General features: G+C 33.5%; 3 protein-coding genes across 3 annotated transcripts; 2 read left to right on the forward strand and 1 right to left on the reverse strand.

Annotated features, from left to right (window-relative positions):
- Positions 1 to 3,687, forward strand: LOC144855301 (selenide, water dikinase 1-like). The gene is made up of 7 exons (XM_078713118.1): positions 1 to 406; positions 1,092 to 1,192; positions 1,343 to 1,492; positions 1,799 to 1,911; positions 2,188 to 2,378; positions 2,672 to 2,908; positions 3,011 to 3,687. The coding sequence occupies exons 1-7, from the start codon at positions 187 to 189 to the stop codon at positions 3,178 to 3,180; spliced, it is 1,182 nt and encodes a 393-aa protein (XP_078569244.1). The 5' UTR covers positions 1 to 186; the 3' UTR covers positions 3,181 to 3,687.
- Positions 3,511 to 7,238, reverse strand: LOC144855303 (transmembrane protein 115-like). Its single transcript, XM_078713119.1, has 4 exons — positions 6,406 to 7,238; positions 6,022 to 6,165; positions 5,680 to 5,803; positions 3,511 to 5,530 (listed from the first exon to the last, which is right to left on the reverse strand). The coding sequence occupies exons 1-4, from the start codon at positions 7,028 to 7,030 to the stop codon at positions 5,335 to 5,337; spliced, it is 1,089 nt and encodes a 362-aa protein (XP_078569245.1). The 5' UTR covers positions 7,031 to 7,238; the 3' UTR covers positions 3,511 to 5,334.
- An 861-nt stretch (positions 7,239 to 8,099) lies between these two features.
- Positions 8,100 to 13,350, forward strand: LOC144856556 (uncharacterized). Its single transcript, XM_078714576.1, has 2 exons — positions 8,100 to 8,543; positions 12,063 to 13,350. The coding sequence occupies exons 1-2, from the start codon at positions 8,391 to 8,393 to the stop codon at positions 12,573 to 12,575; spliced, it is 666 nt and encodes a 221-aa protein (XP_078570702.1). The 5' UTR covers positions 8,100 to 8,390; the 3' UTR covers positions 12,576 to 13,350.
- The last annotated feature ends 595 nt before the right edge of the window (positions 13,351 to 13,945 follow it).

Raw genomic sequence — 13,945 nt, forward strand, 5'->3', positions numbered from 1 at the left:
CAAGCTGTTGTAGAATCTGGTACGGTACTCGCCGACCCTAGCGCGGGGATTTATCAGTGTGGTTGAAATATAATTTCGTTACCGTCAAGATTATTTACAAATTGCACCTAATTAGTACCGTCTTTTGAAAATTATTAACTTTTTAGTGTTTAATTGTACATTTTGTAACGTATTAAAACCCTGAAAATGGCTCAACGACCTATATTTAACCCAGAAGACCACGATTTAGACAAGTCATTTCGCATGTCGAAATCTGTGGATTTGAAAGGTTCTGCTTGCTCCTTGCCGGAGGATTCTACAGATAAACTACTGAAGATATTCAAAGATGAGGAAAACGAACTTCTTGCACAAGATCAAAATACCATGGGCTTGCTTGATCAACCTCAATCCATTGTACCACAACTTGGTAAGTCAATGTTTACACCGTTAAAACATATGTAAACACTGGGAAATTGATTGACTAACTTCATTTTGAGTAGGCTTGGGTGCCTTTTCGTACCCTGATATCAAGTAGATTTTTTGATTCACACATCAAACGGTCTGCTTCTATTTTACACATAATTTATGATTTAAATTCTAAAAACATATAATAAATAAACGAATAAACTATGGTAATAGTTTAATAGTTGATTTAATCCCAGCATTGTTCACAATTTTTAGCAATTATTGGAAGGCATGCTTCATGGCGATTTTCATGCTTTGTTCTGTGTTTTGCGGGCTAGGAATAGGAAGTGCTTGAGAAAGCCTTACTACTAGTATTATGGTTCCCGGTGCTTGGTCCCACGAGGTTTTGTTTGTTTTTGTTTACATAATGATATTGGGTTTTTTTTATAATTTATTTATTTTTTTCATTTTAATTTGAGAGGGTTGGGGAGGGAATAAATACTAAATATAAAATAAGTACAATGTCAATAGTAAAAATAAAATACATTTTCTAAATTTATTTACAATACAATAATTAAATTTGATTTGATTGATGTGTTGTTTATGAATTAACTATGTAGGTCGAAAACTAGTTTAATTTTACGGGAAATAATAGTCTTTCTCTGTCTAACCCTCCTGATTTGATTTCTTTTTTTTTTTGTCTGTAGGTGAGAACTCGCATATTGGGATTAGGCCTTGCAATGGAGGGTTTAGTATGATTCAAAGTACTAATATGAGTCCAGCATTGGTGGATGATCCCTATATGATGGTAAGCAATTGAATACTGCAGTAACTAGCAGTCATTCTCCAATACTGCAGTAAATGCAGTCATTCTCCAATCATTCTTTGACCAGTTTAAAACCGTGAGTCAGGTACCGATAGATATCTTGTTTAAAATACTCTTTCTTTTTTTTTCCAGGGTAAAATAGCCTGCTCCAGTACGCTCGGTGACTTGTATGCAATTGGAATTCTCAAATGTGACACAATTGTCATGCAACTTGGTCTTCCAAATAAGTTTTCTGATAAGGAAAGAGATGCGATAGCTCCATTGATTGTTCAGGGTTTTAAAGTAAGTATCTTTACAGTAGACTCCTGTGTTTAGTCTGTGCCTACATACCAAGATAAATTAAACACCCACATAGCAAAATGGAATAGTCTGGCAACTACACTACAGTAGTTGATTGTGTAATAAATAAAAATGATTTATATTAAAATTAAAATATGTTGATATAAAGTTTATAGTTCTGAAAAGAATTGTTGAGTTTCTCAACGTTTCAATCAATATACTTCGAACGTCCTCAGAAGTGAGAATGAATTAACAAATTGAATAATTAAAAAATTAAAAATTATTATTAAAAGACTATTCTTTTTACAGGATATGGCAAAAGAAGCAAAAACAGATGTGATTGCTGGAAGGACCTACTTGAACCCATGGTGTGTGGTTGGAGGAACGACCACAGTTATCATACCCCCTCATGATATTATCACGTACGTACGTCGTAATAGATTTGTTCATGCTAGACACTGTCACAGTCACTCGGCCTAAGCCTTTCATATCAAGTCTTAACATCTCTCTACACTATCAAACTTTGTGTTTGTGCTGCACATTAGACACAGTGACGTCACATATTTTGACACATCACACATTTTTTGTCTAACTAGTTTGGTAGTGTAACAGAGCATTAGTTTACAAAGTATGGGTTATTGTTAACTCACTGTAGGTGTGCACTAAATAAATTAAACAATTTGAAAATGTAATTTTAGGCCAGACAGTGCTATTGTTGGAGATGTTCTTGTTTTGACCAAACCACTAGGAACCAGTGTCGCAGTACAAGTCCATCAGTTCCTTGAGTTGACAGACAAGTGGAACCGAATCAAGCCAATAGCTGCTGCTGAAGATGTGGAAAGAGCTTACCAAGAAGCTATGTATAACATGGCTAGGCTGAACAACAATGGTAGGCAGAATTTAACTAGTAATTCTTTATCTTCCAGAAGAATATAAGCAATAATAACTCTCCCAAGACACTTTTAAGCTGGCCTAATATGTCTGGTTTTCTGGAATTGTATGGTATTCAGAATGCGTTTTTAATAGTAAAAATGAATTTGGTACCTTTTGGATCTCAAGAAAAGAAGGTTTTCCATAGTCCGGTATTGAGAGTTGATTGTATATTGTATATAGTTATTGGCAAACCTTTTGTAGATGATACAAGCTTTAACACTGTTGCTATCATTTCTCTGTTTTATACAGCTGCAGACACGATGCGAAAGTTTAACGCACACGGTGCTACAAACGTTGATGGATACGGCATACTAGGCGCAGCAAAACAATTAGTTAAAAATCAACGAAACGATGTGAACTTTGTCATCCACAATCTACCAGTGATTGGAAAGATGTCATCCGTTGCCAAACCATTCGCTATTCAACAGTTTTCATCGTATGGTAATACGTTTAAACTTACGCAGGGAGTTTCTCCAGAAACATCAGGTTAGTTTTGCTAAATCGCTAACTACACCATCATTAGAAAGGATGTATTAATTAATTAATTTTTCTAATATATTTTTTATTCATTATTTTCTTTTTCAACAGGAGGCCTACTAATTGCCTTCCCACGAGAACAAGCTGCTGCCTACTGCAAGGAAATTGAACGAGTCGATGGCCACACGGCGTGGATAATTGGAATAGTTGAAAAAGGAGAACGAAAAGCTAAAGTTATCGACAAACCACGAGTCATAGAGGTCACCACCAAGATGAAATAATATAATTATAGTCATTTTTATTCCCAAAATGCACGGAAAATTGTATTTTTAAACCATATACAGTATCATGTTTTACATGTATTGATTATCAGTCATAGCAATTGTATAGTGCCAAATACAATCAGTTATTTCATAGTTCATTTGAAATAGTAACGTTTTGCCTATAATTTTGAAGCTAACTGTTCTCTTATAACATTTGACCTTGAAACTAACTGTTCTCTTATAACCTTTGACCCTTAACCCTTTTTTAAAATCAGGGTTACATTCATATTGGAACAATAAATGTCATGGAACTGCTAACTATGAATGTGTGTCATTGTAAAACACAAATTGACAACCAGTTTGATCAAATTTTAATTCAATTTTAATTATAAGCATTTTAGTTATACAAATCGAGTAAATTACCTAGAATGAAATGAATAATTCTAAAATATGTTTTATGTATGTTATGTTGATAGCATTGCCGCATGTTAGTACAATGCCTGAATAAACAATACATTTTTTAAATATTTTAATTGATTTTGAATTATTTTTAGTTTTAATTGACATTACACTTTGTAGTAGTAGGCCAAGTAGCCAACATTTATTCCACCAACCTTAAAACTGTTGTACACTATCAAACTAGTGTGAGAAAAAGTGTGATGTGCCCAAATATGGTAGTGATATGACATCATGTCTATATATGGGCACATCACATTTTTTGTCACATAAAGTTTAAAAGTGTAGACAGAGCTTTAAGAAGCCTCTTTTTACCACCTAGATTTTGCTACATAACCTTTTGTATTTTCCATTATTAAGCTATTAAAATAAATAAAATTTATTTCCTGAGGAACAAAGGCCAACATAATATTTTAACACTACTTAGTACTATTCAGAAATTAAAATCGTTTTAAAATAAAGGAAGGGGTCCAAATTAAAAAAAGAAAAGTGAAAGCCTAAAAAAAAAACAATGTACCGGTACATGTATATCATTCATATAAGTATACAGTAACTGTTGGCATTCATTGTGAAAGGAGAGTACAGTACAATGAATTTGTGTGCAATGCATTAGGCTAGACCACTAGGAAATAGGCTTGTCATGAGTTTACTGGTTCAACAATGACATTACAAATACGCAAGTACCAACGTATGTAATTCTACACACAACAATTTTCAGAATGATCACATCAAAATACAAAAGGGATGGAATTTAATCTAAATGCATGTACTGTATAATTATGATCAACAAAAATAATCTAATCTATTACCAGAATCATTTTAAAATGACAAATAGACCCAATTAAAAATGACTACACAATATAAAAAAAACAAAATAAATGTTAAAATGTCCAAGTAATTCAATCATAGTTGCTTTGAGGTCGACAGGGTGCGACCTCTCCCTAGTTGGGATGCCAGCCTACTACAGGTTCAATCCTAGCTTATGTTGTTACCAATACTGCCTTACAATACAGTAACACGTTTTTACTACGACTTTACTCGCACATATTGCCTAGATTCAATAGCTTGGTTAATATAATATTTATAGTAAAGTAAAAGTAAAATAAACAAACTTTACATTATATTATACTTTGTTATCAATACTGTAATAAAAATCTATAAATTTGAATATATAGTAATCCATCTGGTTGATATAGTTACTGTACAACATGTACCTATTGTATACTGCTTACATTTGCTCTATAGTTTGACTCAAATAGTAGAGTTTTGAACTATGAACTTGTAAGGGTGTGTGGCGCAGTGTGTTAGCCGTTCGACTACTGATCGTGAGATCGAGGTTCGAATCCAACTCTCGCACAGGGATGCCTGCACATGGGGAGAGCAAACTGTATCAGGAAAGAGTGAGGTTAATTAACATCCATAAGAAAATACTTTTTACATGTTTTATGTGCTACATACATTGTACAGTATTATTTAATGATATTTCATTGAATATGTTACTGTGAGGGAAAATCTTGGTTTGAATTACATTCCTCACCAACTGTTCTTCTGCAAATTATTTTTATGTTATTCAGCTTTCTTAGTGCCTAGTTGATGTTAGTCTACTGACTATTGTAAGTTTGACTGTCTGGCCTTCAAATAGCACAGACTATATCTTTAAAACATTAATATATCCTTTTCACACAGATCCGGCGTTAAACTCCGGTTGATTGGTTGTCACGTACTCGTCATTCCTGTAGCGCTTCCCTCAATGTCAACGAGTACATCTTGTTTATCAGCCACGGCTTCTTCTTTTAGACTTGGAGGCTGACTCGCATCGTCCGACGTGCTTGGCTGATCATCCATGCTAGGCCATTCTGTTTGTTGTTCAACACGAGTCAGTCGTTCATTCAATGCTTTCAAGGCGAGTTGTCTGAATGTGAAAAAAAATAGCATAAGAATAAATACAAAAACATTAAATATGACACTCATTAATTATTATACAATTCACCAAATCCAAATTGATAAAATATTTAAAAGGTTAATAGCCAATCACCATGTTGATAAATAATTGTAGCCTACCTTCTTCTTTCTGCATCAGCGGGGTCTGTACCAGGAAGGGTGATTGTAATAGCTGAGGGCGCTCCAACATCGTATTTCCTTACTTGTTTCTTACAAACTTTGATTTTAACCAAGAATCCATGAACTGTAACAAAAATTACAGTAAAATTTAAAAATCTCATTTAAACAATCATTTGGAGAATGGTTAATAATTTGTTTAAAAATTGATGATTAGCAATAATATTGTATTTCTGATGAGGAGAATAGATTTCTTAAAGCGCAACGTAATTTTAAGACGGTCTGCATATTCTTTAAATGCCTTAATATTGATTCTCACTAACAATAGTTTAGTATTGTACAAACCTGTATTGGAAAAGACTGCGATCGGTGGTCGAATTATTTCTGGGAAGAAGCTGGCAAAACTGAAGTGATCTGACATGTCACCTAGTGTCTTACCGTCAGACTGTTTCTGGTAAAATCGCAAATACACCCAAGCTACAAATATTCCTGTAAATTAATGGTAAAATGAAAAAAAAAGACAAATAAAACTTTATGAAAACTTAAGAATTATTTAAATACAGGATCAGTAAGTTATTACAGTATGTTTTGTGTTATAATTTCATTATTTTTATGGAATAAAATTTGTTGATGCATGGTTGCATAAAAAAATTGTATTGGTATTTTTTGTTGGTTCGAAGAAACCGAAATAAAAGTGTAAATGTACAATAATATCTTTATAATAATTACCTGATCCGACAAAACAAGGATGTGTTCCAGAGACAAGGCCGACCAGTTTCAGGATGACAGACGTTAAGAGATACAACAGCGGAATGTCTTTTACATATAATTTCAATGGACCTGTCAGTAATTCTTGATCCCCTATCAATTGTTTCAAAGCTACTGTAGTTCCGGCTATTGTTCCCGTCATTCCATAAAAGTGCGTGTCAAAAAGATAATAAATATTCGAAGACCCCATGTAGATGAACAAATAAATCAAAGAAGACATAACTGATGAGCCAACGGTGATCAAAGTAAAGAATATGAGCATTTGCAAGGCTCCCCATACTGGTTCTATAAATTTTCCACATATGGCTACAGCAAGAACACCTAAAAGTGCGTTCCAAATATGAATTTCTACGAATGGGTGTGTCAGAAGTGTCCACACATGAAAACTTGGGGGAAACACCAGTCCAGGTGTGACGGACAATGCATTCATAAGATTCTCTTTTTCAATAAAAATCGAAATGAAGTAAAATAAAAGAAGTCCTGCACATATTGCCTTTATAACAACACTGCCTTTTGTAAGTGCAGTTCGAATATTCTCCATTTTCATTTGAACTTTTAGTGTTGTTTCTGTTGTGGAAGACGCCATCTTGTTTTGTCGTGGACATCAACACGTCACTGAACTTTTCATTAAATCCGTTTTATCAACAATTTAACAACAACAAATCAACAATTTTCCTGATCTACCTGATTTTATTCAAAATTTTAATTAATATTTATAACAAAAACAGGTTTTATTTATCCTCAAACCTGATAATTTCATGTATTTATCAGAATTTCCAGGTAACTGCACACCAACGTTGTGGACAAAATATTGTATATAGCGCCCTCATAAAAGAAAGTCATAATCACTTCTTCAAAGACCTCTTTGCAGACAAAATAGGTCATGCATGATTGGGTTTTTGAGAAAAAACATGATATAAATTAATTGATGAATATGAAAACTGTGATTGTTTTTGTAGCTGCAAACAACGTACAAGCAACCTTAGTTTACAAACAATGTTTTTACATTTTTTATATCAAAAAGTAAAGAAATTAGGAACTACCAACAGCGACTATGAGTTCATTCATTTTAGAATAGGTAATTAATAGCAGGCTACAAATTATTAATCATATAATCAGACACCAAATGCCGGCGTGGAAATTGTCAATTTCCTCAAGTTTCTATAGCTTTCTCTCTACCAGGCACAAAATACATGGTCAGATTCTTAGATTTGATAAACGTGTGCGCAGCGCACGATACCTCTCTAATTAGCTTTTGTGCACATGTTATCTCAAACACGTAATAGTTAATACGCATGATGCCTGGATGCTCTCACCAATGTGTCGGTCAAAAACTTTTATTGCACTATATTTTTATTTCTGCTATATTTTGTATATTATTCAAGATAAGAAAGCCAAAAAGTGAAAACTCGAACTTTCCCGATTCATTGTTACAGAATAAACGAATACCCGATCATTTCCGATTGGGATTGCATTTTTCATATCATGCAATGTTTTTTAACTATATTATTGTTTGTACACGTCATTGGTTTTTTTATCACAGTACATCGCTCCTAACTTTTCCCGATTACTCAAAGTTCTCGAACATGTATTATGATGACGTAGAAATGAAACTCGTATAGATTACAGGTTCAGTGCCCATGCTGAGACTGAAATTAAAAACGTACATCGAAAGTAGTGATGCCAAGAAGTCCTACAGCTTAGAGCAACAATATTTGGCCAATAGCTTCACTTGAAAATGACTCGATGACTTTGGAATGCGAACAAAATCTGTAAACGCAGTGATCTGAACGCCTAATATTTTTGACCAACTTTTGGTGCTGGCAGTTCTTTCTTAAATTAGCCACTGGACATTAGTGATAAATTGTACTTCTCACGAACAGGATTCATATTTGGTGTAGAGCTTACATTTTTTTCTGGGGAAAATATATGTAACGTTTGAGAAAATGACGAAGTATCTTACGTTGTTTTGTTTTGCTTTGATTTCGGTCATATTAATTGTGGAAGATGTTGATTCGTGTATGTTTCCTAGGGACTGGACAGAACTACCATTAAAAGGCAGATTAACAGCAGCTAACACTGTCATTCTGGGCTATGTGGTAAGTATTATTGCATAGTTTTCTAGGTCTACAGAACTAGGTCTATTCCTGTTACTATTTAAGATACAAACTTGTGTTTTTATGAGCGTATGGAAATTTACAAATGTTCGTACCCCGTTCATCGACTATTTGATTTGATTAGATTAGATTTGACTCACCTATTTTTGTGGATCAAAACAGAACCCATGGGTTTTAAAATGTCAATCAACTAAAAAATTATCTTGGATTACTACAAAAATAAATTCGATCTTGTAAAGCTTTTATAATTTTCAATTAAACGCTTGGTATTAAAAGATTAAACAATTATCCAAAAACTTCGAAAAGGTCGATTATGCTGCTGCAGATTGATAGAGGAGCACCTTCCTGTTTCTGTCGTAGGTTCAAATATATGCATTATAGGCGGAATCGTATATGATATTGAAAAATGGTATTCACTCTCTTACGCCCCACTTATTATCTCCTTCATTCTCTCGCAGAGAATCGATATTCTCCTGTATATCTCGTGTAAAGACCATTGCTAACATTTATGTCAGGCCTACAATAATTTTGTAGGATAATCGTTCATGACGAACCTGGATTCAACAGATTAAAAAAAAATGATTTTAGATGAGTTATTGCCAACACATGTGCGTTGTCTTTTGCATGGAAAACTCTCGAACCTAATCTCAAACTTTCACCCATCATGGTCTGAGTTTTCATAAAAATGCATATTTATCAACTTAAAACCGTAGCTGTAAGAGAAATATGTTCTTCAAAAAGAATCAATGTTCATGTTACTTTGAGAGCTATGTTAATTCATCATTCGTTATATCCGTAAATGTGATTATTATGATAAGCCTGGGAAAGCTAAAGTTCAGACTTTTGACGTCATTATATATCAAAGGTTCTTGTCATCAATATTATTAGTTAAGAATGCAATATAATCATGTCTCACATCTGTTGTTGATATCGAGAAGAATTTGGGACATTACTTTAAAGACATTAGTAACCTTTTTTCGACAACTCTGAAAAATAATGTTAAGAAAATCGGACGTTGAACTCAAATAAAAGCCGACCGATGTCATGACAGAGGGTTATTTATTAACTTAAAATATACAAAATAACATGTCTAGTTCACAATATTATTGTTATTTAGGTTTTGAGTTGTTTATCTCCCCCAACAGCTGCATTTTAGCAACCGAGAGTTACTAAGAAACAGCATGCATAAAACACTACCCCCTGACTCATCGTTCACTTACGCCAGTAATGATCAACCAGACGACTTACTCATCACAAAACTTGGAGACTTTCTCGGTTTCAATCTTTACTTAATCTCTCTGTCTACACTATCAAACTTTATGTGACAAAAATGTGATTTGCCCATATATGGACATGATGATGTCATATCACTACCATTTTGGGCATATCACTAGCATATCTGGGCACATCACACTTTTTTTGTCAAACTAGTTAGATAGTGTAGACAGAGCTTAAAACATCACAGAGTTTGATCCTATTTCTTAATCAATATGGCTACGTGCAAGGTCCTACGTCTGTTCATGAAAGTGACCGTTTCCACGTCCCAACAAAGCCATTAATTAACCAGTATTAGTGTATTCTGTAGCTAGATTTGTTTATACTGTACATTTGCTTTTGCTGATTTTATGATCTATTTTAAATTGTTTACTAATTACAAATGTTAGACGTGAATGACCGCCAAAACAAACACGTCTCCACTGGAGGTTGAAACCCACCACACATTGTAGAGAGCTCATTGTGTGTACCGTGTCTACACCAGCCACAAACACAGTTGGTGCTGACGGTATTTTTTGTTAATAATTAACAAGTTTTGTCGTTTTTACCAGGTTTCTAATAATTTATGGAAAACACCATGAATAACTAACTTTTTTTATCATTTCATACAATTTTGATTGAATCTCCTTGGTGTATTTAGCTACGTGCGTGCTAGAATCATTGATACTTCTCCAAAGATTTAGAAATAAATTTATCTTTTTAAATATTTTTTTCCGCTTCACAGTTGTTGACAACTTTTGGCGGACTTTGCTTGCTGTTTATTGTCTGTTGATGTAAAGTTTGTTTTCATTAATTTCATCAAAGTGCACTGCGTGGGTGTTTGTTTGTTGCTTTGGTTTTTGTCCAACGATTGGTTGTTAATCTTTTCTTTCCCTGGTGGTTGTAACATTTTAAAAGAAGCATTCACGTAAAAGCCTCAGTTGACTTTTTTTCAAATGTTGTTTTCTTGTTTCACCTCTTGTCCGACATACTTTCTGTTGTCACTTCGGGCTAAATCGTGATTCAGATTGTTTTGGTTTCCTACTCTCAATTTTAACCAATCACCTCGCTAAATGTGTAGTGCTTACTTTTTTGATTGATACGAACGAAAAGACTGAATAGTGTATGTTGGATTTCCAAATTATTTAAAATGTAAATTGATGAATTTGAAGTAATTTATAACAGTAATCAATGTCATCATACAAACATCAAACATATCCAAATGAATAGGCTTACATTCGACGCACAAGTGTAAAACATCTTCGGAAAAAAACTTAAAATATTGGAAAGTTTTCCTAATTTATACAGAGAGGAAAGACAAAAGTCAGAATACAACATACCATTATATTTTTCATTCTTATATATTCATAAATAGGTCAAAATAAATATGATATTCTATACGAATGGTCTTAACAGCTTGAGTTTGACATATATCATAATTATAAATTCACGAGTCTGCTTTGAAGGTCACTTGAAGGGGCTTGTATGAGGTGTTTTCTATTTCAGCACTTTTAGCGCTTTTCAATACGTTCATTCATATTGTGTAACCCTGAGTCACCAACAAGTGTTGTTGTGATATGACAATTCAAAATTCGAGAACCATTTGGGTTTTGTTTTTTGATGATGCAATATTTTGTATCATGTTTTAGTATTTTAAATGTTTTTTCTTAAAGCACCTATTTTAAACGTGTTGTAACATCTTACCTTATTATCCAAGGAAGACATTTTAGAAATTCCGTTTTGTGAAAAATTATGTCTATGTCTATAATTAGCCTAGATGCCAAACCCGAAACTTTCACACGAATCATCAATCGACGTGTTTTCAAATAACTTTGCTTAATTAGACATCAAACCTTTGCATGAGGTTGACTGCTGTTGTGGTAACATAAGGTATCCAATGGAGATCGAAAGAAAGTTAATCAGAATTCACTGAAACATATGGATTTAACCAACATACGAAACAAAGACAAGCCATGTAAAATGTATACCAAGGGCATTGTTAACAGGTTTCAATTTCTGTAGCAGGGGTCGCTAAGAGGTAATGATGTCGACTGTGTTGTGTGTGGTTGTGGGGGTGAATACTGCATCTTGATACGGGGAAATTGTAGTGTTATGGTTCCTTTTAACTAGAAACCTCTTTAAATTGTTTTTAGTTACTGAAACTTCTTTTATTTACTTCAAAACTATTTCTCTAAACTGTTTTGAAAGTTCCAATTAATCATTACTTGCGGTTTTTTTTTATTGCAGACCAATTTGGTTCCAAGTACAGAAACCAGAGAAGACTACAGGAACAACACCGTGATATATATACCTCAATATTACACAGCCAAAGTGTTGGTTACCTGTCCATTTCATGGAGTGTTCAACAAAGTGAGACAAGCGGCAATCGAGCTAGCACCAGTAAACACAGGGTCTTCGTGTAAATTTACAACGATAAGGAAGCACAATTACTACATCTTCATGTTAAATGACAGCCTTTCCTCGGTTAAACAAGCTCCTATGGAGGTTAACTATCAATCGGCTGCAATCGATCTTACAGAACTAAGTATGGATGTTGTTCGGACAGAGTTCGGGAAGGACATTGTAAAACTGGGAGATGAGTACTCATGCCCGCCAGCATCAGAAACGAAGGCGAAACGAAGGGATCCAGCAAAGCTTATTGAAAGTGACTTTGGTAAACTACCAAATACCGCAAATAAAATAACACATCTTGGGTTGATTACACTAATTGTCTCGTTCCTTGTTTCTATTTTATTCTGATGTTTTGATGATTTTTGATTATTTCACTGAAAAGCTTCATTCAACAAAATAATTCCCCTTTTGCAAATAGAAAAAAATGTTTCTCGTCATTTTGGATATTGTAGCCTAAAAATTAGAATAGCCTGCGAGTAACGATCAAAATGTCGAAACTCAGACCATGGAGGTAAAAATGTTACCTCCATGCTTAGACCAACTGTATATTATAATTATGGTTTAAATAAAGGCCATCTTTATAGATTTTGTTTCTCCATGATGAGGCTATATAATATCATAACACGTGATTATTGATAAAATAAAAAACGTTATTCATCAAATATAGGCCTACACTTGAATGATTTAATTTTTGAAAAACAAGTCAAAGCACCACATTCCTTCTAAAAGTAAGGCAAGTCTAGTATATAAGTTGTTTTTTTAGTTTGATAATTACACGATAGTACAGTGCGTACTTTTAGGTGGTCAATGTCTGAAACATGGAATGAGGTAAAAGTAATATATGTCATATAGAAGGATGTAAGAACGGTTATAAATACGTTTCTTTTGTATGAAATGATAGAAAATATATTTAAAATAGTAAACATAAAGACAAAATCGTCAGCTTTCTACGCTTGATCACGTGATTGCTGTGAGGCGCTGTTCTTTGACAGCAATTTGTATAATTAGAAGTTTTATCAATTAATATATTTTAAAATTGAAGTCAGCACTTTTTAGTTTATTTTCTACGCCATTGTATCATAAGCTTAGATTACATTTTAAGTAGTAAAGTATATAAATAGTATGTGTCTTGTTTTTGTTATTTTGTTTATGTCAACTCTCAGTTAATACAGTTATAACTTCTAATATTTGGTATTATAATTGTATATTAAGGAAACATGCAATTATCTTGGATCTATGATATATTGAATTTTAGAAAGGCTACATATAGGAAAGTACGTCTGTATTAAAAGCACATATAGGCGTAACGTTGTAATCGCAATAAGAACCCCGGTCTCCGCAAGGTTCTGGTTAAACTCCATTTAGAGTGACATTCGCTTCTTGGGGCTTTTGTATAAAGATGAAAGAAATAAACTGTACCTAAAATAGATATATACCATTTCACTTCAATTCAACTAAAAGTTTTCCACTTTCTGATATAAAAAAAAAATGAAAATGTTACAAGTTCACTGCAGTCAATGTTAGTAGGAGCAGGGAGTTGTTATTAGCAATAACAACTCCCTGGTACTGTAGGAGACTGAAGGACGTTCTATCAGGGAGTTGTTATTAGCAATTAATAATAACAACTCCCTGGTTCTATCAACGACGTAATTTTTTATTATTAATCTGCGCATGTCTACAAAAGCATCTGTTATGATATGTCATACATAATCATTCAC

Source organism: Antedon bifida, chromosome 11 (genome assembly GCF_963402885.1).
Source record: "Antedon bifida chromosome 11, ecAntBifi1.1, whole genome shotgun sequence".
Classification (NCBI taxonomy): Eukaryota; Metazoa; Echinodermata; class Crinoidea; order Comatulida; family Antedonidae; genus Antedon; species Antedon bifida.